This window comes from Zonotrichia albicollis, chromosome 6 (assembly GCF_047830755.1).
Source record: "Zonotrichia albicollis isolate bZonAlb1 chromosome 6, bZonAlb1.hap1, whole genome shotgun sequence".
In the NCBI taxonomy this organism is placed as follows: domain Eukaryota; kingdom Metazoa; phylum Chordata; class Aves; order Passeriformes; family Passerellidae; genus Zonotrichia; species Zonotrichia albicollis.
In genome coordinates, this window is record NC_133824.1 from 28,598,635 (window position 1) to 28,624,456 (window position 25,822).

A 25,822-nucleotide genomic window follows, 5' to 3' on the forward strand; every position below is an offset into this window, starting at 1 on the left:
CAGCATCTCTATTTACCTGCAGTGAGGACCATTAAAGGTTTTTGCAGCATCCTCACTTTTACTGTAATCTGTAGCAGTGTTTCCCCTGAGGGCAGAATCTGGGTGGTAGATTTTGTGATTCTTCTTTTTGAACTTGTATTGTTTTTCTGCATCTGAATCGGTTTTTATCTCTTAAATTACAAAAATGTATATGTTTCTTCGTAGGCACCATACTTTTGGCCTTCAAACTGCTGGGAACCAGAAAACACAGATTATGGTGAGAGCATGATTGTTGCATTATAGAAAATTAGTTTGTGAGGTAAATAGTTGTCCATCAAATAATTACTGTTGGCCACATACACCCTTCAAGTGCTGAGTTTCTTGTCAGATGGCAGCATCAGAGGCAGATCTGTGCCCATCTCAAATGCACAAACTGAAACCCTGCAGTGTCTCAAGCCCCTGGAGCTGTAGCCATTGAGCTTGGTGGAGCCAGGATTTTGCCATCCGTTGCCTTCATTCTCCCATAGCCCTGTTCATTTCAGCAGGATTTGTGGCCAGCAGAATACTTGTTCTTGGGAATCTTAAATAATAATAATATTGCTTTTGTGGGAGACTATCCTCTGATCTGTTGCTGAATCCATTATGTGGATCAATAAAACTTACTTCATCTGGGAACTTATCTGACTGATCAATAAACCAGTACATAACTAACAGCGGCCCATAGCTAAAAGTTCTCTGATACATGACATCAGACTTATTTTCTCATTTTTTTAAGATTACTAGATGATGTGGTAAAAGAGAAGACTGAGCATGGTTTATGAGTTAATAAAGTGCAACATAGTGTTTTAAACGTGTAAGTGCCTGCAGACAGGGATAATACATAAAGAAAATATGTCAGTGTTGTTATCTTTAGCTGTCTGCATGCAATATTGCTGTCTCTGCCAGAACTGTGCTGCTTTCACAGTTAAATGATAAAATTAATTGTTGCATCCTGATGTGGCTTTGGAAGAGGAAGTGTATACATGTGTGCAGTCATAAAACGGGAGCTTCTGGAAGTCCTTTATCTCATAATCTAAGATTGGTTTAGAGCTCCTCCCTGAATAATCAGTTTGAGTTTTTTTCTTTCCCATGCAATAATTATTCATCATTATGGATTCTGGAAATCATTTGCTGGGGTGAAGAATTAGTCTGCAATGATGTGTGTCATGTGATAGTTCATTTGCAGTCCTCATCTGCAGATGAACTGGACTTACATGTTTATGCTAGTGAGCTAATTGTTGAGGAGAAAACAAGATACTGTTTTGTATTTGCAAAAAAGATTTTCAGATATTACAGTCACCCTATATTACTGTGTGAGCTGTGTCTCATATGTATTCTTTAAATACCAGAACAATAATGTGAAGAAGGAGTTTCTGGTTTTTCCTGCAGTATCAGATAAATAATTGGTTTTGGCAGTCAGATTATTAGTCAGTTAGTCAGCACTGCAATGGCATTGAGTGGGGCAGTACACACCAAAATAAAACCCTCTGTGAGCTGACCCACAGCTGGACAAGCTTCAGCTGCATTAGCTGAGCCTTGTAGTGACAGATTTTCATCTGTCCCAGAAACCTCTAACATATGCTTATAATCAGACTTTGCATATCAGAAGCCTGTACAGATGGAGTCTTCCCAGGAATGAATCCCAAACTAGCAGTAGACCCAAATAAAACTGAAATCCCAGGAGCACTTCATACTTTTTTTATTTGCATGTGTCCACTTACAGGAGAGAGGAACTAACTTGCTAATGGCAGTTCACTGCCTTGCATGAAAAACCACTGTGAGGCAACTGACTTACTTCATTTGGTACCATAAGTGCTTTACAGAAAAAACTGCCCTTGAGATGTGTAAATATAAATGAACTGGTCAGCTCTGGTTACAGTGCATAATACTGGCTCATTATATGAATGTTAAAATTACAGAAACGGCATGGAATAGAATTACATGAGTAGCACTGGTCCTCTATTAAGTTCAGACCTGACCATATACCCAGAGTGTGCTTGGACCTTGTGTTTCAGCCTTGAATGGAAATGGGATGTGCTTAGCAGATCCAGGTGGGGCTTTCCCAGAAGGCAGCCTGGGACTGGTTTGGTGGTGTGTGCTGGGCTCATCTTGACCCTCAGAATTCCAAACCAGATCAGTTTCAGCAGCCTCTGCCTATAGTGAAATGTGACAAGGCTTCTCTTTACCATTTGAAATGTGTAAGAATAAGAGGATGGAGCGTATTAAAAAAGGCTCAGATAATGCTTTTAAGATCTGGCCCATATTTCTGTTTTCACTTCAATATCCTGATTTATTTTTATTTTTTCTTTGCAGAAAAGAAGTGCAGGGATGGTCACTTTGTGGCATGCATATTCCCAAATTGCTTAGGGAACAGATTGCTTATACTATATCTTTTACCAGACCCAGAAGCAATTGTGCCTTTCGTGGATATCTTTTTAGGTCCTGGCATCTGCTCCCAGTACTTTTAAATGAGATATCTCAGATGTTTAGGGCCTCTGAGATTAGTCGTAAGCAATGTCAGCTGGGTGTCCAGCCCTCTCATTCCTTGACTCATGTTGCTTTCTGATGAAAACAAACTGTCTATAGAATACTTTTCTCCTTCTTTTTTTTAGCTCTAGTACTAATAATCTCTCTGTAATTGTTTTCCATTCTGTTTCTCCCTTTAGCCATCTATCTTTGCAAACGGACCATGCAGAACAAAGCTAGGCTGGAGCTGGCGGATTATGAAGCCGTAGGTACACTGCTGCTAGAGTTTAAAGCTGGGGGATGCAGGGATAGCTTTGCCAACTGAATGCTGCCATTTTGTGCTTTGGGGTCAGCCTTTACTGTATCTTTTTCTTAGTTGTCAGTACTGTGTGAAGGCTGATATGAAGACAACTTCAGGAACAAGATTGATGAATGTCCCTGACTTTTCTGTGTCCCACATTAAAGCATCTGCTGTATAATGAACCTTTCAATACAGGGGCAAATTTCACAGAAGTTTCACTTGGTGTCCTGTTTTGAGTTAGGAAATCTTAGTTTATATAGGAGATTTTGGCACAGGAAAATGATACACTTTCAGGTGTACCACTGGGCAATTAAATTGTTAATGACATATTTTGTTACAAAAGTTCTCAGATATTAGACTGGGAACATTTTCTATATGTCATATGAAAAATATCACTGAACTTTATTTAGAGCACGTTTTCTGATCTGGAATTACTATCAATAAAAACATCTCAAACTTTGTTGTCGGACTGCAGGGTGGAAAGGAGTGGGAAGATGGAGGCAGGAGGGGCAGGGCTGAGTATTTCTTTGAATACCAGCAGTGTAGTGCTCTGAGCAACTAAATGTTTCTTTCTGTCATGTTGGCTTTCTTCTGTTTACTGGCTCAACAGTGTAGTAGCAGAATTTTATACATGGAGTTTTTTGTTAGAGGGTTTGTTTGCAAAGTTGGACTTACATGGTCATGGTTATTACAATGAAAACATCTATGTTGCAGATATTTTAGAGTGGGATTTTTTGGGGTTTTTTTTCCAAGACTGAAGTTTTTCCTTCTTCCTTACCTTCTACATTTTGGAACATTTGTGCACATGGAGAGATCTGCCATTTGGTCGAGTGCAGAGCATGCAACAATTGCCACTTACCTAGTTCCCCCTGGAAATGCATTCCGACTTCCCAAGAGTTCTAATCTCAAACAAGCACAAAGGAAGGAATATAACAACCTGCATGCACTTACATGTCCTTTTGCTGAGTTTTTTCTTCTGCACATTGTTGATTTCATTATTAAAACATTAAAATTGCTCACATCCAACCAATTAAGTGTAAGTACTCCAAAGATCCACCATAAAGCCACAAAAGGCTGTTCAGCGGCGCACACACTCCCACACACATGCAGTCAGGCTTTGGCTAAGTACTTTTGCACATTGTTGCCTACTGAGAGTAGCAATGCTCCAGTGATGGTAAATAATTAGATCTTGGCAGTATCTCATTTTTCTTGTGAATATTGCATTGCACAATTAGAGGTTACTTCTGCATTCAAACTTTGTTCTCTTAATTAGAGACGTTCAGATAAGAATGGCACCAACTCTTTCTAAGCATTATGGGAGCTGAAGCAGATCCAGCAAGGGATGTAAGCTCAGCACAAGTGAGAGAAATAGGTTTGCAGGAGTGAAAAGCAGTGCTTCTCATACCTTTGGAGATGCAGCATGAGAATGCTTCTCCTTAGATATCAGCAGTGACCTGGAGCTTCAAGAGAATGGAATTTCATTTTTAGGTTCTGCTTTGCAGCATTTACAGACAGTCCCCCAGCCCACATTTATGTTGATTATATGATTGAGCTTGTATAGTTGCATTCAGGTTTTTTATAACTGGTCAAACATAAGCACAATTCAAATATAGCTTCTGTTGGTGATGTTTCATTGGCTTCAGCATATTTACTCCAGAGGGCACATGTGAACATAATTTAAAATAAAATAAAAATAATGAAAAAAATACCCACAAGAATTTGTGTTGCAGATAATTACAGGTTGTTGTTCTTTGTAGCCACAGTTAAGGAAATCATCACATTCAGTACAGCTGTAAATAATTTGTTTAACTGCTTTCCTCCATATGTACAGACTGAAGCTGTTACATGGAGTTGGTGGTAAAAGGGCCAAGTTTTATGCCTTAAAACTCTTTGTTATACAAGAGTTAAAGTAACTAGAAGGAAGATTTCTTCTTGTATTGAAATGCATGTGCCTGAAAAGGTTTATTGAAGTATAGGTGATAAGTATAAAGAGAACAAGAATTGAACTACAAGTGTTTGTTTTCAATGTAAATTTGAAACAGTTAAACCAGCTGTAATGGAGAAAAGTGTCCTGTTAATTGTCTCAAAGTTCTCCTTTCTTGGGGGGGGGTGTGGAAATGCAACTTCAGGGTGCAATTTAAGCCTGAAATTCCAGCCATATTCTGAGTTCAACCTCAAGCTGTGATGAAGCCATATCCACATCCAAATGTTCAGATCCCTACACTCCCTGGAATGGGTCTGGACCAGAGCTGTTACTTCAGGTGTAGAGCAAAACTGCGTCTGGAGCCATTCTTTGCAGTAACTGTGTTCATTGTTCAGACAAACAAGCTATTTCCTTTTGTGAATCATCCTGGCAATCCCCAGCCTTCAATACTGTGCAGCTGCATAATGCTCTCAGCAGTGATCAGGACTGAGCAAAGCAGGGGACCTCAGGCTTTGCACCTTCACAAAAGCCTGAAGAGAAGAGAACAGTGCAGAGGGGAGGGAAAGTGAGGATGAGAGGGAAACGTGCAGCTGGCAGCCATCTGCTATCAGAAATGAAAGTCATCAGCTTCACAAAGCTTCTCAGTGTTATCTTTTGGGAACAAGTCCATAATTTTTTTCATACTAGAGCTCAAGCTGTCTTCATCACACTCCATTACTTATCCCTGGCAGGTCCCTTTGGGTTGCAGCCCAAAAAGATGTGTTACAGCCTTGCTTTGCCTGCACTGTAGTTCACCTGAAACCAACACTGACTTCCATGTCTTTAGTTTCTCAGTTAAAAAAAATAAAAAAGAATAAAATAAATATGCACCATGCTAAATGTACTCTCAAGCAATTGTTTAATTACAGAAATTAGTTGTTCTTACTGTTTTCATCTTTTGACAGGAAAACTTAGCAAGACTTCAGAGAGCATTTGCAAGAAAGTGGGAATTCATCTTCATGCAAGCAGAGGCCCAAGTGAAGTGAGTAATCCTAGAGCACTGAATTGCACAAGTATTTAGAGCTGTGAAGGGAAGGGGATTCTAAACAGATAAAACTTCTTTGTCAAAATCTTTACTGGGACTAAGCTCAGAAGGTGTTGGTGAATTTTAATCACTGGCAGACTAGAAACAGTAGAGAGCCAATTCTGAAGATCTGTGCCAGAAACTGAAGGATGGGTTTAATTATCTGCACATGGAAACACTGGTCTGGAGCTCCTAAGCTTGTATTCACCATGGGACCTTGGGTAATTTGCAAGCCCATTGTGCTTCTACAGTTGTGAAGTATTTTTGTTTTGTATGAATGGAAAGAACAGAATATTTTCATCTGTCTGTGTTACTCTATGCTTGCAGAGTATTTCTGAGTCTAAAAATACTGTCACTTCCATGTGATTATAAGGGTGGTATTTACAACAGGTATTTCTTCTCATCTTCCCTTGTGAAAGCAGTGTGAAGCTTCTTTATATTTTGAGTGTGTTTTCAATACTGCTGTTAAATGGATATGGTCTAGGGTTTGTGTACTATTGTCTGCAAACTAATACCTAAACTCTGAGTGTCTATTTTGTGCCTGCCATTGTCATTTATAAAATGGAAAGATTGGTGAAGGTGACACATGAGAACACCAGTACTGAAAAGGTTCCATTGGAAAGAATTTGCACTTTCAGCATTAGATGCTAAAAAGTTACTGAATATAATTTCTTGAAGGTGTATGTCTTGAGGTATATGTCTCTTTGATTAACCCTTTGGAATTTTGATAAATTCTTTGCTTAATAACATTGCAGTTATGTACCATTTAAATATATGGTAATTGTCTTTTAATCTGCAGGGTAATTAAGGGATTTTTTTCCAACCAGAATAGCAGTGTTCCATTTGGAAGAGAAAATTAGAACTTAGGATAGCAATTGTGCTTTCAGTTACTTAAAGGCTATTGCCAAGACTAAAAAAAAAAAGTGTAAGTCAAAACAAAAGTCTGCATTCTATCTAAAACAGATAATTATCACCTAAGAAATAAATGTAAATATCAGACTCATTGTGATCACTGTTGGTTATTCATCTTTTCTTCATTCTGTTTTCTTTGAGGCATAAGCATGAACTGGCCACTATCAACTTTTTTGCTGGCTAGTTTCAGCTTCTCGGTCCACAGTTCATGTGATGGTTCAGTCTTCAGATTTCCAGAAAGGCAGGAATGGAATTCACATTGTAATTCACATTAACTAAAAGTTTAACTAGAGAAGGGAGGAAAAACATCAAAAATACCTGAAAACATTCCTCCTGCTTACCAAGTTTGCTTTGTTTTCCATGTTTTTGTTTGCACACAGGATTCCCATTGCTATATCCACATTGCTTCAAAAATTCCAGCCATAAAGCATCTAACTGCATTGGGTCTTCATAGTTTAAAATGTGAAATACTGAGTTATCTGTAAGTCTGGAGATAGAAGCTGACAATCTGGGTTGAGCACAAAGTGTCAATGAAGAGAATTCATGAAGCCTCCAGAGAGTCCCTTCAATTTGTGTGTGCTGTAAGATTGGAATAGGCTTCGCCTTCCGCCTTGGCCAGGTGTGAAGGACTCATTCAGAAAAGTAGTTTTGGGCTGGGTGTCCTCAGCACAGTACAGCAGGGACAGAGCTTGTGCCAGAGTTTGTTTCTCATCTCTGCCTTGCAAGGGGAAAATCAGCTAGTGATGCCAAACTGTGGAGAATTTTGAGAATTTTGCCCTTTTCTGGGGAGGGCTGCTCATAAACTTCAGTTTTTCTTCCCTGATTCCTATCCTCTTGGTACATTTCTAGCACAGACTTAGCCAAGGGGCACTGCCCCTCAAAAACAAAAACAGATGGGAGAGAACCTGGTAGTCAGAAATCACAGCTGGCCTGTGTTTTCTTTCCTAACTGCTTTGATTCTCCTGGTGGCAGCCAGTGGGAACCCAGCACAGGGAAACAGAGCTTTACTCAGCCATGCTCTGAAGTGGAGGCATGGAGGTTGTTCCTCCTTCCGTGTGCTTCTTCCCATCCCTCTGCAGGTAGATCTTGCAACCTGGTGCTGACTTTGTGCTCATGTGTAAAGATGAGTGAGGTTCCAGGTGTCACTTGCTCACTGCTGCCAAGAATTTCTTTGAACAACCTCTGGTGGCCTTTGGGCTGTGTGATTTCAGTGACTTGGTCCACTGGCCGCATCAGGGCTGGAATTACAGAGTTCCTGTTGTGCCAGCCCAGTCATGTCTCTCTGGGGTGGGTGCTGGTGTGTAGGGGCCATGCAGCAAGCTCGCCTTTGGTCACCTGTGCTGTTACCCCTTGCTCTGCCAGCATGGGGGCACACCGACAGAGGCAGTGTTTGAGTTGAAAGCTCTAAGGAGGATTGGCCACAAGTGCTGCCCATGCTGTTGCTGCTGGAAATGTCTGGGATAGATGCTCCTTTGCAATCTGTATTCGTTGAGTGGTGCTGCTGGGGCATTTGGGTGCAATGGATTCTCTGGATGGTGACCTCAGTTCAGCATCAGCCAGGCACCTCACCTGGAGCAAACAGGTCCTGGTGGGTTTCCTGACACAGACAAAACTACAAACTTTCCCAGCCTGTCAAATCAGAGTACAGGACCAGGGTACCAGGAAAGGTTTTCCTCACTAGATGAAAAACAGCTGTTAAATTTTTCCACATTAATAGGAAAATCTTTTTTGACCCATGTTGGAGTAAACATCAGTGTTATTTTGTTCATGGCATGTGCCCATGCAAGTGCAACATCACTGTACAAAAAAAGTTGATTTCTCAAATTTTTTGTCTTGGGGTTAAGAACCACAGCTAGGAACTATATCAAAGAAGAAAGCATGACTTGTACATTGACTCATACTCATTTATGCTTTTGTTTTCAGAATCGACAGAAAAAAGGATAAAACAGAAAGAAAGATTTTGGACAGCCAGGAAAGAGCATTCTGGGATGTGCACAGGCCTGTGGTAAAACTATTTTTGAATTAAGAAACTTTCAGGTTTTGACAGGACAAGTTTTATTACTAGTAAATGCTTTATGCACAAAAACACTGCCCTTACAGTCACCACATTAATTTTCCTTGCAGTTCCCAATGCACCAAGTGTCCGCTAGATTATGTGAGACATTCTGGACTTCTGTACCTATGGAACTGTTGATTTGGAAATACGTGAAAAATACGAACTTTGAAAATTATTTACTGGGCTTATGAAAGAAAAGCAGCTTACTCAGTTTGTCTCAGACTTCCTTGCAAAAGCTCCCCACTGTTAGCTATTTCCTTTTGGTGCCAAAGTTAGGAGTAAGTGGATTGAATGCTGACATAGCATCCTTGGGTATATGCAGTCTCTTGTTTAGCAAGAGTAACACAGACCTCAAGAAAGAGTTTTGGACAAGATCTAATTGTATATTTTATAAATATAAGGTAGGATGAAGATTCTTAACAGAGGAATAACACAGTTACCATCTCTTTTCAGCCAGGCTGTGTGAACACCACAGAAATGGACATTAGAAAGTGTCGCCGCATGAAAAACCCACAAAAAGTGAAAAAGGTCAGTTTGAGTCCCTCATTTTGGTTTTTTCTTGTTTGGAGTTAGTTTGGTTCACTGTTTTTATTTTCTTTTCATGTAAATCATACTTGATACCTACTGTATATGAGACTTACCCAAGAGGAGCAAAAAAAAAGTGTTTTGATAATACGAGTTATATTTTGTTCTCCTTAGTGAATTTATTATTTCAGTTTTACCAGTATATTTGTACTGACTTGATGGGTGATGGGTAGAGCTGAGAAGGGCATTAAGGATCTCTGTGTCCCAAATGGCTGATGGCTCTGCCCTCCCATGAAATTAAATGGAATTGGCAAAAATACCTAGGTCCCTTTTTAAGAAATTATCTGGGCACAGAAAATGAGATGTTTACCTGCCTTAATAATTTCAAAGACTGGATCATTAGTAACTTGGGTGTCTTTGACTTCCAGCAAGTTTGAGCTCTTCTATGTATATGAATTCATAGAATCAAGTAGATTGAAGGAAACCACTTAGATCAGTGACTCAAAACCTTAACCTAACCAAGTCCTTCACTAAACCATGTTCCTATCTTCTAAATAGTTTCAAGAATGGTGACACAACAACTTCTTTGGGCAGCCTTGTTCCAGTGCTTGATAACCATTCCAGAGAAGAATTCTTTCCTAATATCTAAGCCTCTCTTGGCACAGCTTAAGGCTGTTTCTTCTTATCACTTGTTATATTTTTGGACAGAACACTGGACTTCTGAACTTCCATAAGTAGTTAAACTGCAGCAGAGCTATTCACATGTCTATTAGAAACTTTACTGAAAAGCAAAAACACTAAATGAAAGGGCAAATTTCTTTCAGTGCAGGTGTCTATCCTGAAAATGAATGGCTACAGGTCTGTCTCCAGGTTTCTGTTTAGAGAAGTTCATGTGCCCTATTGACTTGATCTGGTTAAGCACTTTCTTCAATATGTAGTTTTACATCAAGAAATTAAATCAAGTGAAAGACAGTGGCAGAGAATTAGGTTCTAGTATTTTCTTTTACTACTTGGTTCACCCCAGTGACAGCTCCCAGTGTTCATCCTGCAAGTGTTAGTGCATACAGCCTTCAGAGCTCCTAAAAATTATCATCTGCATTTAGCCATTTAAAACAAGCTCTTCTCTTAACACACCTACAGGCCTTCCAAGTGCAGGCATCAGCAAGAATGGTCTCATCTGTAAATATTGCTTGGGGCTGAATAATTACCTGTGTGGATATAAACAGTAGGAAATTGCTGTCTTATTACCTTACTGCTTTGAGTACTGCACCATTCCTCATTGTGTAACAGAAAAATGCTGTAACCCTTTGGTTTGTTCCTTGGTTCCTCACAGTCAGTGTATGGGGTTACAGAGGAGTCTCAGCCCCAAAGCCCCGTACACCTGCCCTCCCAACCGGTGCGCAAAACGACAAAAGAGGATTTCCGGAAGCAGGTGAGTAGGTGGCTGCATGGCAACTCTTCTGAGAACTGCTCCCAGAAAAAAGCCTAGAAAGGTATTGAGATACCAGTAAAACCAGTTCTATGCTTTACGTGTCCTTGATCCTCACATACTTATCCTTAATTCTCACTTATATTAAGTGTTTTAAGTATTCATTGAGCAGTGTGGTTGTACGGTGATACGTATTATGAGTGACTCTGACCTTTGAAACTACTTTTATTGTCTGTGGACCAGACACAGGCAATAAGGCAATAATTCCAGTTCACTGAGGATGTCTGAAAAGTGGATAGTGACAAAGGCAGTGTAGGTGGGCACAGGCTTGGGATGAGTGGTGAGGAAAGGCATCGTTCAGTGCATGACTGTTAGACTGTACAGTCAGAGCTTTTAGGAAACTAGGAAAAAGTTATTTGGACAATCATGCCAAGGAATGACCAGCCAACTCACACATCCTTGCACTGGCATGAAGAGCTGTCTCTCAAAATTACTTTGATGCAATAAGCAGCCCTCACTGAAAGACAAACAGGAATCACTGGATCAGCATTTTACTAATGCATCTTTAAACAAGTTTCTTAGGCAATCAGTTTTTGGGTGGTCTTCTGAGCTAAGCCTGGATGCTACATTTCTTGAGCTTTTTTATCACAGGTTGAAGAACTGATTCATAGCAGAATGAAAGTGTGCTGTAAAATGTTACTGTTCTTGTGATGCCAGTCAGTAAGAGGAATGGGAGAGAAGAGTGTGTTTGTAAAAAGGAGATCATATTGTACCCTGAGTAGTCTAGGAACCTTGGCCCCAAATATGTGTCTTTTCTACTTTCAGTTATGTCTTCTGAAGCTTCCCCTAGGGCTTTGCCTTTGGCAAGGGAGCCTGCTATTGGAAGCAGTTAATAAGCTTCTGATTCCTAGGGAAGGGTCCCATTTCCTTCTGAATTACTTTCAAGCCTTTTGGAAAGAGAAATCAATAGTGTGTTGAGATATTGTCAGTGCATGCTGCAGAACTCATAAATTGTTAATGTCTTTGTCATCTCTCTCCTCAGATAACTTTTCTAAACATGCAGATAGAGAGACACTGTTTAAAGATGTCCAAAGTAGCAGAAAGGTGAGTGTCCCCATTTTGATGATTTCCCATTCTTTCCTCATCTCCAGTTTGGCATTTCTAGAAACAGATCAGGCAGCAAAGTGCAAAGGCTTGACCCCCTTTCTGTGCATCAATCCTTTCCCCTCCTTGATCAGCTGTGCTGCCTGGCTGCTGACACTCCTGTACTCACTCTTCTGCCACTGAGCAAAAATAGGTGGGAAAGGAGGACCTGTAATCTGCAAAAGAAAAGAAGAATTCATAAAAGAAAAAACCCTTGTGTGACTTGTTTCCCAGCCCTTCACTACCATGTGGTTTATTTTTAGAAAAGTCATTTGTGTCTCAATTTGAAAATACCCTTTTTTCCCCTTTTTGGCCGAATTCTCAGTGCTTATCTCTTGTTAGTCTGGCACAGCTCTGGGAAAGGAGCTGTGTTTGCATTTGTTGTCCATGTTGTTCACATCTGTTCCTACTGGGGTTGTAGGACCAGTTCCTGCTCCCACTTACGTGTATATGAAACCCTTAGAGAAGTACTGGCGTTGTATCTGGACTTCTCAAGGCAGTGTTTCAAGGAGTGGATTTCTAAGAGGTAAATCAAGGCACAATTTGACTTGCAGAATATTTTGTTTTGGTAGAAAAGTATGAATAGGTGAAGAACAAGCTCAAATTTAATTGAGTATGACAACTCATTTACTTAGGTATTTGTAAGTTATGAACATTTGCAGGATAGTCACTGAGATGAAGGTAGGGGTAGCCATGCTCTTCCGTGATATCACTTTTAAAGCAAAACTGTGTTAAACATGAAGGATAGGATAAGGGCTGGTTCCTTCTAGACAAATAATAGAGGAGTTTTTATTTCAGCAAAGCAAAATGGGAATACCCCATGAAATGTGCTTTGCAGTGCATGCATCTGTAGTTAGCATGCATGTACTAAACCAGGTAAATTAAATGGTGAGAGGCCCCATATAATTTCTTATTTGCTCATCAAGTTTAGCAATTAAAATGAAAATGTATCCAATTAAAGAGAAATTATTCAGAGGTTCCCTGAAATCCTGCATGCAATACATTGTATGATTAAAATGAGCCCATTTATATTTATGTTTTGGGCTTTTGGATCATTTCAATTAAGAACATATACTTGTACTTTAAAACCAAAAAAGTTATTGTACTGAATTTATTTACAATGACCTTAATATACTGAGACATTAATAATTTTTCTGGTTTGAAAAGTTTTGTTTTGTTTTTTTTTTCTTTTTTAATTGCTCTCAAGTTGGAGGAGAAAATGTTGCTATCAAAACCTTTGCAAAATAATAACCAGGAGAAAAGTGAATAAAATGAGAACAGTCAAATTACAGAATGACAGAATAAGCTGAATTGGAGGGGACCCACCAGGATCATCAAGTCCAACCCCAGGCCCTGCACAGGAGAGAGAGCCCCAAGAATCACACCATGTGCCTGAGAGCATTGACCAAACACTTGAATTCTGGCAGGATTAGTGCCAGGACTGCTACCCTGTGGAGGCTGTTCCAGAGCCCAGACACCCTCTGGGTGAAGAACCTTATATTTCTAAATTATTATTAATAATTATAAAGAATGAAAATCATGATTGTGATCTTTATTTATGAGGAGGTGTTTGGTTATGTGATGACTTTGAATATTGATTTGAATATTGGCAATATTGATTTGAGAGTCCTGCGACTTGATGTGGAGAGTGGTGGGAAGTGCAGCCTGGATGTGGAGCATTGCAGAGCAGGTAGGAGGGAAGCAGAGAAGCTGATGGGTCCAGTGGCTTTGCAGGGTTAGGGACTGGTGAGGAGGAATGAATACGAATGACCTGACTTGCACAATTGCCTGAAAAAACACCTGTGCAGCCTTGAAAGCCCCATGAAGACATTGATTACAAGCACTAGGAACAAATTTCCTGTGTAAGGAGATGCTGTTATTATCAAATCAATTTTCAGGCTAGACCCTGCTCTTGGGACAGTTTAGGTGACCATGTGGCAGATCAGAGTACAGGAAATGACTTCTTGGCATCAACAGTCAAGCCTGACAGTGGCACCGCCTGCCAATTTTTCAGTATAGCACAAAGGCACTTTCAGAGAGGATGAGGGAAGTAACAAGGAACAAATAAATCAGGAAACGCTAGGTCAAACAAGTTATAGGAACAAGATATAAATTGTTTCATTAGTAATAGATCAATTGTATTTATTTTACATTAATTCACACTATTCTTGGGATAGCCTTTGTCTGTCAGTAGAGGAAGGCTCTCCAAAGGATATCTCCAGCTTCTGTGAGATAAATGCTTGCTGCTGAAGATTTTCTTCATTTTCCTCCCTATTCTACTTCCAGGAGTAGATCTGTACCAACTGTGGGAACAGGCATCCCTCAGCTGCTCCACATACCTTGGAAAGTGTCTTTCTTCCACATCCTTTCTCCCCACTTGAGACCTCTGCACTGTCAGTTTTAACCACTGAGCTTTGACAACTGTTGAGCAAAACTATCAATATATTCTACCTATTGTTTTCCCTGACTGCATTGCACGGTGTTAGTACAATTTCATTAGAAACAGCATCACCAAAATGCCTGAGGAAAAATGAGCATCTTCCTACCAGAAGCAATCTCGGTTCCCTAGATGAAAATTTGTGCTATTCTTTCAGCTTCTCATCAAAGTTCCTTGAAGGCTCAGCAGGCCCCCTTGATTGAGAAGCAGTTGGGTTCTCAATGCAAGCTCCACACCCTTCAGTCAACTGCTCCTACCACCTCTTCTACCGGGTATTCAGTTTATCACCCAAAAGGCCAGGTTTGCATTTTGACAAAAATGCTTTTCCTTAGGAGTCCCCTGCCTCTAGCCTCCTGTAGACAATGAGGCAATGATTCTGCTGCTGCCATTATACTGAATCAGCAAAATGTACTTAGAAATTCCCCCTTGTTTCATTCTTGTTTTTTCCAATTTCTTTTTTGCTAGTACTCGTACTGGCACCTCTGATGTCTTCTTATTATTTTATTAGGAGCAATTCGGGTTTCACAGCAGATATCTCCTGATTGATCCTTTTTGACTTTCTTTTCTTTTTTGACCAACCCTCTCTTTCATTGATGTCTAAGGGACTGCTGCTGCTCTGTGAAATTGGATGCTGCTCCCTCCTCCAACCCTTGACCCACAGCAGTCATGAAATGTAATTAATGAAATGAGATGAGACAGCCCCCAGTGCCCTAAGGGGCAATGGGAACCTGCTGTGGTTACAAAAGTGTATGATTTTAATGCCTCATGATAAGAGCTAGCACAAACAAAAAGAAATAATTACTATAGAGCAGTTCAGGGAAACTTTCTGCCTTTTATGACCCTTTGTTTGCAGGGTTTCCTCATTTGCCTGCCTTTTTGAGATGTAAAGGACCAGAGGTAAAGTTTAGTGTGGACAATCACAGTGCAAGTACATTGGTTGTTCAGTATGATGAGACATAATTAATTGACTTAGTTAATTACTTGGCAGACGTAGGCAAAAAATAAAGTGCCTTAGAGTATTTCCAGTATAGACTAGAAGAAATGTCTTTTGATTTATTTTGTGTTTGCTGTCTTTCTTTTGTAAAAATGCACCCCTAGCCCCAACCCCAGTGGAATTCCTGAATCATTTATGCAAGCAGACACAGTTCTTTCACCAGAAAGCTCTTTGAATCTCATCCTAGTGAGGATTAGAGGCTATGTGCCACAACTGACTCACCATGAAGCAAGCCAGTGTGAAGGCTAGGAGTTTTTCCAACGTGCATATTATTTACTGTTCTCTAAGTTAATTATTACTGTTGAAGTATTTTACAATAGTGCTGTTAGACTAAATACTATACCAACATAACTAAAAAATTATCTATAGGCAAAGCTTTGATGTTTAGGACTATGATCCTCCAAAGATTTAAGCATATTCTTAGCTGCAGCCCATGACCCTGTTTAGGTGAGTTTCTCATAGTGCATAAATTTATGTGGGTGCACAAGTTTGCAAAAATGAAAAGGATGGGAGGCAATAGTAACATGCAGCAAATGAATGGGATGGCACGTACATCATATTCCTCTCATGGCTCTCTGGGGAAAGTCCTACCATAGTAATCCAGTTGTTGCCTCATCAGGTTTTTTGGGGGCATCTCAACAGAGGCAAGCTGGAGGAAAATGCTGCTGTTGAGGAAAATACTGCAGTGAGCTGGTGGGTGTTTGCAGAGAAATCCTTGCATGCATCATCCCTGGGAAAAGGGTCTCCTGTGATTGCTGGGAAACTGACTAATCCCTATAAATAAGAAGAACCATACACAAAAACAAAACAAAAAACCACCACCAAAAAATCCCAAACAAACAGGATAAAAGAAAAGCTGTACTTTTCTGACATGTGACTATGCATTCAAACCCTTTCTTTATTCTTTTTTTTCCCTTTTTCTTTCCCTGCCAGTTTAATAGCCTACACAGAGCAGTATGTGGAATATGACCCCTTTATAACGCCTGCTGAGCCTTCCAATCCCTGGATAAGTGATGATGCAGCATTGTGGGACATTGAAATGAGGTAAAAATTAATTGGTAGTTTTAACTAATGTGAGAGTTGTCTTGCCATTTTCTTTATATGCTCTTAACACTGCCCTGTTTGGAAAGGAAGTTGTATGTCTGTACTACAAGATTCAAGAACATAGCTAAAGTTTACCACTGGTATCTTTGAATTATTCAGCCCTTCCACTTTTATATGGCTTGATGTATGGGACTCTGTAAGTCAGGTAGTGGATGTTCTTATACCTGTTGAGTACATGCACAGACTCAGGTGTAGGAGCCTAAAGATGTAGGATACTGCTAAGACAGACTTGTTCCAGCACATCTCCAGTTTGTTCCAGCAAATCACATTTGACCCTTGGGAGCCTACTCTTCCCAGCTGCAATGCTCCAGCCCTGCTCTTGTCATGGAATCCCACGAAAAATGCTGCTGGGAAAATGGGATGAGTTATAAGTGGTGGCCATTGCTGCTGTGCAGAGTGAGTTTGGCACAGAAGAATGTAGCTCACATGTGATGTGTGAGACTTGGCAGGTCAGAATTGTAATAGGTTGGGTTTGGGCCTCACCTGTTGGTGAACAAGCTGGCTTGTCTCTGTTATGGTGTCAAATAGATGGAAAGAGGGAGGAATGTCTGGAGGATATTCAATGTCTTGCACCTCAGAGAGTTTCTCAACCCCACCCCCACCCCCCCCCCCCAAAAAAACCCCAAAAACAAACAAAACAAACAAGCAGAACACTGCAGCAGAGATCATGTTTTGCCCACGTGATGCTGGTGCAAGGGAACTCTGGCCTATGTTTGTGTCTCTTGCCCTCACAGGCTATCCACAATCCTTGTAAAGGGGCTCGAATTGTCCTGCCTGCCTGCCACTATGCCTGACAGCTCCCACAGCAAATTTGAATGGAAATCCCATGCCCCATATTACTTTCACTACTGAATCACATCCTGTGGCCAACAACTGCAAGGGCTCAGCAGCTACTCCAGTGTTTAGTTGCTGCCATTTGGCACCAAATCTGAATTTGGAGTTCACTTTAGCAAATTTTTCATAAGAGAATGCCAAATCTAATCCTGTATGTTCTTGAATAATAATTTAGAGATGTTATTGCCTAAGAAAACTGATTCATAGAGAATCTGTGTTCCAGGAAAAGAACAAGATTTTCCCCCATTTAAAAGCCAGGTAGTTTGGGATGTGAAAGTTGTTTTCACCTGCTTCTCTGGTAGTCACAGAAATCCATTATTTTCCTAACCTCTGCCTCTCTTCACATAATTTTAGTATTTGGGTTTTTTTTCTTAGCTAGTTTCTCATTTTCTCCATCCTCCCTAGTAGGACTAGTACTACATACATCCCTTGCAAATACTGCTCTGTAGAAGTCCTCACCCACAAGGTAATCCAGGCATCCATTATTTCTGCATCTGTTGACGTAGCTGCAAATCCCAGAAAAGCTGTCTGTGTCCCTGAAGAATACAATTAACCTGATGTCACAGCCTTATAGGAATTTAAAATAAATGCTTGGCTTCTGCTATGATTTCAGAGTTAAGGAAGGTGATTTTCCTGCAGTTGAAAAAGAGAAAGCTGTAGTGTGGGGAGATGGAAAAACAAACAGCTATGTATTTCCATTTTATTCTCTATTGTAAAAAAACTAACTGCATCTGCATCTAGTTGCAACTTGCATGAATAATTAAATGATCTCCAAGATCCCCTTGTGTTGCCTGCAAAGCTGTTTCCTCAGTTAGGAGGGCAGAGCCCTTGTGCAGGAAAACAAAGAGCCTCTGACTGCCAGTGGCAAGGCTGGCTGCTGAGTATGGGCAGCCCTGTTGCACTGGAGTTCATCCTCCATGGCAATCAGGACTCAGGAAATGACACGGAAAGCATTCTGTTTTCGACAGCACTTTGGCCTTTTTTTGTGTGTGCCAGAACATTGTGTAGCTGCAAGAAGAGCAGGTACAGATCTCTGGATTCTGCGGGAAATTCCCTGAGCTTAGATTGTGCATGGCTCTGCACAAGCATGGCTTTTGTGTCCCAATGGCCAGGCTGGTTTGTGTAACAGGTAGGCTGGATCTGCACCTTTGTCTGCAGCACTGCTGGCTCCTGAGGGAGCGCAGGAGGAGCCATCCCAAGTGTGCTGCTCCTCGAGTGAGGACATGCCTATCAATTTTGGTTAGCCTTTACGCCAAGAGAAAATGAAAGCAGGCATTTTATTTACCCCTTTGGCTTATTTGTCTTCAGCACAGATCGCTACTGTCCCCTAAGGCTCCATGATTAGGAATCGCTGTGGACATGAGGAGACACATAGTTTAATAGATATGTACTGTTAACAATGTCTCTGCTGTCACACATGGGAGCAGCTGAGCTGTGTTCTAATGGTTGTCTCATAGTATGACGCCATCACACCAGAAGCTTTCAAACACTTTGTGAGCCCAGATTACGCTCTGATGCAGGCTGTCTCATAGGATCCTTGTTGTGATTCCCAGACCAGGCACCACCTCTGCCCATAGGCGTCTCTGCAACGTCTGGCAATTCAAACAACAGCTTATGTAAGTTGGCTGTGTTAAGAAAAAATTAAGGAGAAAGGTTGCTGGTGATTTTGGGTGCCTCTGTATCTCAGTGTCCCAGCTGAGATAGAAAATAAAAGTCTGATTATCATGGAGTAGGAGGAAGATGTTTTTTAGTCTTCTGAGACTTAGGCATGCAAAAATCAGAGGCACTAAAAAATGAAAGACCACAAACCAGTAATCATTTTAGATACTTTGCCTGCACTGCTTCTTAGTGGAACTGCTTTTCTAATGCAATTATGGATCTGAAAATCTGAAGCCATTTTCAAGTGACCAGGCAGTACTCTGTGGGACACAAGGAAATGCTCTGGAGCCCACCAGTGACCCAGGGAACATTGCTGGGAAATTTTTATCTTGATGCATAAGAAATCCTAAGGTACATTTGAGGAGATATGCAAGAAGTGCATAATGGTATGGTATTAATAGAAATGGTATATCCATTTAGGCACGGTATGCTGTTCTTCCAAATGAAACCTACCAGAAATTGCTTTGAAAATAATATCATTCACATTCTCTCTTATGTCACCATGTATGTGGCACCCAAATAGCATCCGTTAATGATTCAAATGATGTAATGATTTAAAGTCCTCCAGTTGCTTTAATGTTGATCCTGGTCTTTATAGGTTTTTTTTTTGTTATTTGCTAACCTGTATTTCTGAAAAATCTTGATAAAAAAACAACATCTCATCTAATAATCTTCTTCCCTTCACTTAGCAGAAACAGCAGCAGCTGCTTGGACAGCAGGCAGAGATGCACATTCCATCTGTTTTTCCCCTTCTCTCTCCAAACAGCAAAGAACCTAGTCAGCAGCGTGTGAAAAGATGGGGTTTCTCCATGGATGAGGTGCTGAAGGACCCAGTAGGACGAGACCAGTTCCTTCGTTTCCTGGAATCAGAGTTCAGCTCAGAAAACCTCAGGTGAAACCTTTTCAGACTTGACTAAATGAATGGTCCTGATCCTATTCTCTTGTATAGGTGAAATGCAATGTTTGGTGTGTCTGGAACTGCTAAAAACACCCATTTGAATAAAGATGAGAATGGCAGGGTCTGGCCCATAGCACTGCTACAGACGCCTATACTAGACCTATGTGAGTAATCTCAGAAGCAGTTTAGCAGAGCCAGTATTGTCAGGTATCTTCTGCATGCAAGGGCTTGCAGACTTGCATGATGTGATGAGATGCAGCACATTGCTCCTGAGCCCCCTAACAATATATAGTATTTACTTGTGTCTGTATGAGCAGTGCTTGTGGTAGGGAAACAGTATGGATATCATGTGGCTATGAACTTTGCAGTTCTTAGTTGCAATCAGGTTTGCATCAACTACTTTTAATTTTGGCATGTGCTAACTATCCAACAGCATATCGCACCTTAGCAGGATTCTCTGTGTGGGGATTCTGAGTACCTGACTTCTCAAGTTGTGAAGAAGTCAGAACTTCTGTTATGAAACATTATGTATTTATGCACATGGTCCTACATCAGACTGAGAGCCAGTAAACTCCACTTTTTTACTGAATAACACTACAGAGGTGCTGTAGTGGTGCTGTGGTTGTGTCTCAGCTCAAGAAGGGGTAAAGGGACAGGTTCTTGTGGGGCTTTTTTGGGGCAGTCATGTTCCAGAAGGCTAAGTGAGCATTTGCAGGGAAGGCCAGAGAAGCTTGCAGGTTCACTGACAGAACTGTGCCTGCTCTTGGGCTGAACAAGTCAGTCCAGCTTTGGCCTGTGGTTGTAGTGAGCAGACTTGATGTTCTCAATTTTTCCAACAGATAAGAACCTGACTGCACTGCCTTTTTTAGTTATGTTTTTTTTCATTCTATTTCACTTAGAAAATAAAATACATTACTAAAGCATGTGAACAATTGTCACTATAGTGCAGTTGACTAACCTGCAAGACCTGAAAGAGGAATTCCCCAGAAAGTGATTTCTGATGACATTGGAACTTACCATCCTATTTATCAGGTTTCCCTGTCCAAGGAGAAGTACAGAAAGCATGCCAGCAGCAAAACAGTAAAAACTCAATGCACTTTATTGTTTTGAAAAATCTGAAAGATAACCTGTAAGAAAACAAGGGAATGTTACTAATTACACAAATGAGCTTGAAATTTTATTGCTAAACAGGTACTGAACTTGCATATGCTTACTGCAGTTATGTACAGCAGCACTCATTTGCAATTAAATTGTAGTGATGAAGTGCAAAATTAATATACTGAATTAAAATACTCTTCAAATTAGTGCTCTGAAATGAATCTGGAGTTGTGCTAATGAGATCCAGCAGGTTTTATGACTAGCATCTCTCCCCCATGTTCATCCTACTCCAACAAATGGAGAAAGTTTGATTATGAGGAGGCAAACTTCTACCTTTCTTGGTCAGTCAGAGCTGCTCCTCCTGCTGATGCACATTCTCTTTGATTTTGAGATGTAGTGAAGGGAGCTGGCAAAATCAGTGGGCTGGCATAGGCAGGTTAAATCCTGCCTCCTTTGTGGAAGACATTGGCATGATTCTTAATATGGGAACTTTGCTGTCATTCTTATGGTATCATTATGATGGTATTGCCTTACGTGGTATTATCTCATATTGGATACATTAGCAAGCCTGCTTAAAGTCTTAAATAAAAGGATGCAAAGGCAGAAATATTCATGAAAAAACTGGAATAGAGTGAATTATTAGCAGTGATGCTTGAGAGAAGAAGGGTTCGGGTGAGGCAGAGAAAGCTCCTTAATTCTCACTAGGAATATGTACCAAAAAAAGAAAGTAACTGCTCGATGCTTATGCAGGCAAGCAAAATCTAAGTTACACTCAACAGCAAAGTTGGGATCTGCCTCATGTAAGCCAACAGCTCAGAAGCACATGCTTTCTTTTTATGAAATATCCTTTTAGAGAGAGAGAAGAGAAGCTGAAGAGGAGTCAGTGAGTGACCTGAGAAGAATTTGTTTCAGCTTTAAGTGGAAACAAAACTAAAAGCACCTAAATTACACTAGAAAGCATCCATCTCTTGTTATCATAAACCTAGAGAGACTGATTCAAATGAGTGCATGGCAGACAACTACAGTAAAATGACACACATCCCACCCAAACCCTGGGAAGGTGTAAGAAATTTTCTGAGAGCACAGCACTTAGCACCTTGCTAGAAAAGTAACATACAGATTAATAAAAGTTAATCTTCTCTGAATTCTCTTCCCAGTAACTACCCAGAGATCTTGGAACTGTTGCAGCAGGGATGTATTATCTCTTGGGAGTGCCAGTAGGATCTTGGGAGCATCTTTAGGATTAACACTGGCCAGAGTCCTATAAACTGTTAAATTTAAGGCAGATAATATGTTGAATTTAAGGCAGATCTGAGAAATTGACTGCTGGAAAACCTAGAAATTCATGGTAGCACTAGAAAAGATTTTGTGAAGTGTGTGCTTGAGAATGCCTTAAAATGAATGTAATTCAGCAATCCAGCAAGGGGACCAAATTCAGCTCTCATACCTTGTGGTGCAAGTCCCAAATCACAGGGCTGATGGTGGTGGGGTATTTCCATCTCTTCCTAGCTGAGAAAAATTGGTCCCAGTGGGGGCCTTGGGTGAAGCACTGCCAGAGATAGCAGCAGACTAGACTCGATGACCTCCCAGATCACCTTCCAGCTGTGTGTCTGTATTCTAATAAACTTGCAGGATCTTGTCCACCAGTCTCCTGGGCTCAGCTGAGCCCTGTAACTTATTTATTGGCTGTCCATTATTTATGTGGGAGCAGGAAAGCCAGTCAGTTGGTTATATTTCTCTCTATTTTTATTTTAACTCTTTTCCTTGCTCTGTTTTCTTTCTCCTCTCTGTTGTTATCTTCCATCTACAATTTGTTTTGACTTGGGTGATTTTTGAAGTACCCAAAATATAGCTGACAAAATGCCAAATTTAAAACAAAATAAATAAGAAAGGATAAGAAAAGAAAGGGCATCAGAAAGTTATTATACATTTTTTATGACCTGGGAACCTTCTGAGACATATTGAGATTGCTGAGATGTTAATTTAGCTGGTGGATTGAATTTTTTCCCTCCTAACTTTTAAGAGTGTCAGCTGGAAACAGCAAAGTGGGAATATGGAACATGGGAATTTCACCTGAAGGGAAAGGAGGCTGCACACCTGTTTATAGACCTCAGTGGGAAGCATGTGACACTTTGTGGGAATGCTCTGTGGAGCTGGCAATGCATGGATGCAGGCGCCCTGGGCCTTATTGCTTGTGAACATATGTTGAACATGGAGATCGCGGGAAAGGAGTTCTACCTACAGAAAGTGCTTATAGCTTACATGACTCCTAATGGTTGAAACTTGTTGCCAGGTTCCCCCCCGCCCAGTTTTCATCAGGAAACGTGAAGTTCAGGCAGGGAGAAGAGCTCATATATGCAGTAAACACGCCGGGCCGCCCCAAAGTCCCGTGTTCCCTGAATTAAGAACGTTGCCCCGGCAGTTCGGAGGCAGTGCCAGAGCTGGAGGGCTGAGCGGAGTGCGGGCGGTGCGGGCAGCGCCGGGATGGTACGGGCAATGCCAGGCGGTGCGGGCAGTGCCGGGATGGGACGGGCAGTGCGGGGCAGTGCCGGGATGGGGCGGGCAGTGCCAGGCGGTGCAGGGCAGAGCCGGGATGGTACGGGCTGTGCGGGGCAGAGCCGGGATGGGACGGGCAGAGCCGGGATGGTGCGGGCAGAGCCGGGCGGTGCCGGCAGGCGGCGCCATCGCCCCGCGCTGCGCGGTTCCCTCAGCGGGCCCGGGCAGGGCCTCTCGGCGGACACTGCGCACGGCCGGCGGGCGCTGCCCCGCGGCAGCGACAAAAGGGCTGTCCTGCCCCACGGCACTGAAAGGAATTGCAGCAGAAGGAGGGACTTGCACCCTGCACCGCGTGTGAGGGGAGAGGAGAAGGGGAGTGGAGGGGGAGGCCTGCGGGACGCTTGCCCCGTCCCCACCGACACTGCGGTCTCCTTGGCAGGTCCCCAATGCTCCAGCGTGCAGCTTTGCAGCGTCTGCCAGACCCCAGCTTGCTCGCCAAGGACAGATTTTTGTTTGTATTGGCCATACCAAGCTCACCACGCCAAGGATCTGACCACTAAATAACACAAAGATGTGAATACTGCCCCTGTCTGAACTGCATTTTGATTTTTATCAGTTGCTTTCATTCATTTCCTGGCTGAGATGTTCAAAGTTAGTTCTTGGTGAATGGAAGACGGTTTGTGAATGGTTCGAGATGTGAGACCGGAGGGGCATGGGATACTGGCATGGAACCACTGAGGCAAAGAGAGAAGTGTGCTTGGATTCTGACCTCAGATAATCACTTGATGAATTCACTGTCAAGCTAGAGGTGTTGTGTGCACCCCCAAGATGAGGATACAACATTGCCCTTGTCTTGACTCTTGTTCCTCAGTTTCTGGAGTCATCCATATTTTGCCTCCTGATGAGGATTTAAAATAAATTTTTGTTTTACAGTGTACCTCAGAAGCAGCCACTCCCCTGCTACTCACCCTGTCCTTCCTTAGCAGCCTTTTCACTGGGGGACATCTTTGAACAGCAGTGACCAAGCACCTCTGCAGTGCCCTGCAGGGAGGCAGAGTGCACATGCAGAGGTCCAGGAGCTCTCTGTGCCTTGGGGGAGCTGTGGAGGATAAATGCCATTGTAGGATATCTTCTGCAAGTGACAGCAGTTTAATTACAAGCTGGATGAGGCTGAAATGGGTTTTGCCACTGACAACACTTCAGGACACCATATTATCAGCCTTCTCCAGTCCTTACATGCTGTTTTATAAAGGACAAAGAACGTGTGATCAATGCTGCTGCTCCCTCTGTGCAGACAGTCCCTGTGCCAGTCCTGCTCTGCTTAAAGGGCACCTGTGGAGAGGACATACAAGGACATCTCCCTTCTCCCCTGCCCTGTGCAAAGGTGTCCGCTGGACATCTGTCTCCTACAGAAAGAGAGGAGGCAATGCAGGATTTTCACCTGACTCCTTGTGAACTTGTGCTTCAGAAATTGCAGGATTCAGGGAGTGCATTTGCACTTTATAATTGAGCAGAATTTCCAGCACAGTCATTGTAGGTTGGCTCCTTTCCTTAGTAGAAATACCTGCTTCTCTCTTGTAAATGCTATAAATCCCATAGGAAACCCTGCTTATGTGTTGGCTTCAGGTTGATTCCTCATGGCAGAGAATTTGCCTTGGAGTTGAAGCCTTGGGGGACTGGGTACCCCTCTTTGATGTTGCTTGATTTTCAGATGCCAGCTATAGTGAATAGCTTTGAAATTTTTACCAAGACAAAACTCCCCTTTGCCTTGAAGAGGGCATCCAGCCTTGGGCATGAATTCACAATTGCTTGCAGTAAAAAGAGCTTGTTCTTGTTACTGTCAAGTTGGTCTGGTTGGTTGGTTTTCAGATTGAGCCAAATGGTTATTAAAATGGATGGTGCTCCTGTTCTGGCAAGCTGTCACTTCTCAGCGTTCCCAGCTCTCTCACAAGCGTGCTTTCCCAGCCCGCCTCCCCAGCTCCAGGGGCAGAAGATAAGCCAGGAGAAAAGGTTCTCTCTAGCCAAATGTTTGTCTGAAGTGTCCCAGCTACTCTGGAATGATTAGCATCTTTTCTTCCTATGCCTTTTCTGTGTTCACATGTTCCTATTACATCTGAAATTGAATGCTAAAGTATTTTCAAATAACGGAAACCACATATGGCATCAGATTACTGCGCTGTGAGTGCCACCCTTCACTCTCTGCACGTATGTGATAAGTGGGGATGTCACTGCTCAAATGACAAGGCAGGATATCAGGTGCACTAAACTCTCAAAGATGGAAAAGCACCAACCATGCCCACTCCTCCACCAACCCCAGATACTCTATTTCAGTTCCTGAAATCAAATGTCACCTTGTTAGAACCACAAGTATGTGACTCCAAAGGTACTGATATAGTGCTGGAGTGTACCCCAGTCTGTTTTACTGAGCCTGTCAAGGAAATGGAAAAAACATAGGAAGGAATATC

At 41.8% G+C, this 25,822-nt stretch overlaps 1 protein-coding gene across 12 annotated transcripts in view; it reads left to right on the forward strand.

Annotated features, from left to right (window-relative positions):
• RGS6 (regulator of G protein signaling 6) overlaps positions 1-25,822 on the forward strand; it is a 253,210-nt gene that overhangs the window by 181,414 nt on the left and 45,974 nt on the right. For 10 of the 12 annotated variants that reach the window (XR_012580818.1, XM_074542901.1, XM_074542904.1 and 7 more), the window contains 9 exons: positions 205-256; positions 2,685-2,749; positions 5,654-5,730; positions 8,608-8,689; positions 9,194-9,268; positions 10,599-10,697; positions 11,737-11,798; positions 16,202-16,312; positions 19,632-19,757. Coding sequence is in view for 11 of the 12 variants with exons in the window: in XM_074542901.1 (XP_074399002.1) it covers positions 205-256; positions 2,685-2,749; positions 5,654-5,730; positions 8,608-8,689; positions 9,194-9,268; positions 10,599-10,697; positions 11,737-11,798; positions 16,202-16,312; positions 19,632-19,757 (749 nt within the window). In the remaining variant the exon portion in view is untranslated. The remainder of the gene's footprint in view (positions 1-204; positions 257-2,684; positions 2,750-5,653; positions 5,731-8,607; positions 8,690-9,193; positions 9,269-10,598; positions 10,698-11,736; positions 11,799-16,201; positions 16,313-19,631; positions 19,758-25,822) is intronic. The other 2 variants (XM_074542909.1, XM_074542907.1) reach the window with 1 other exon arrangement.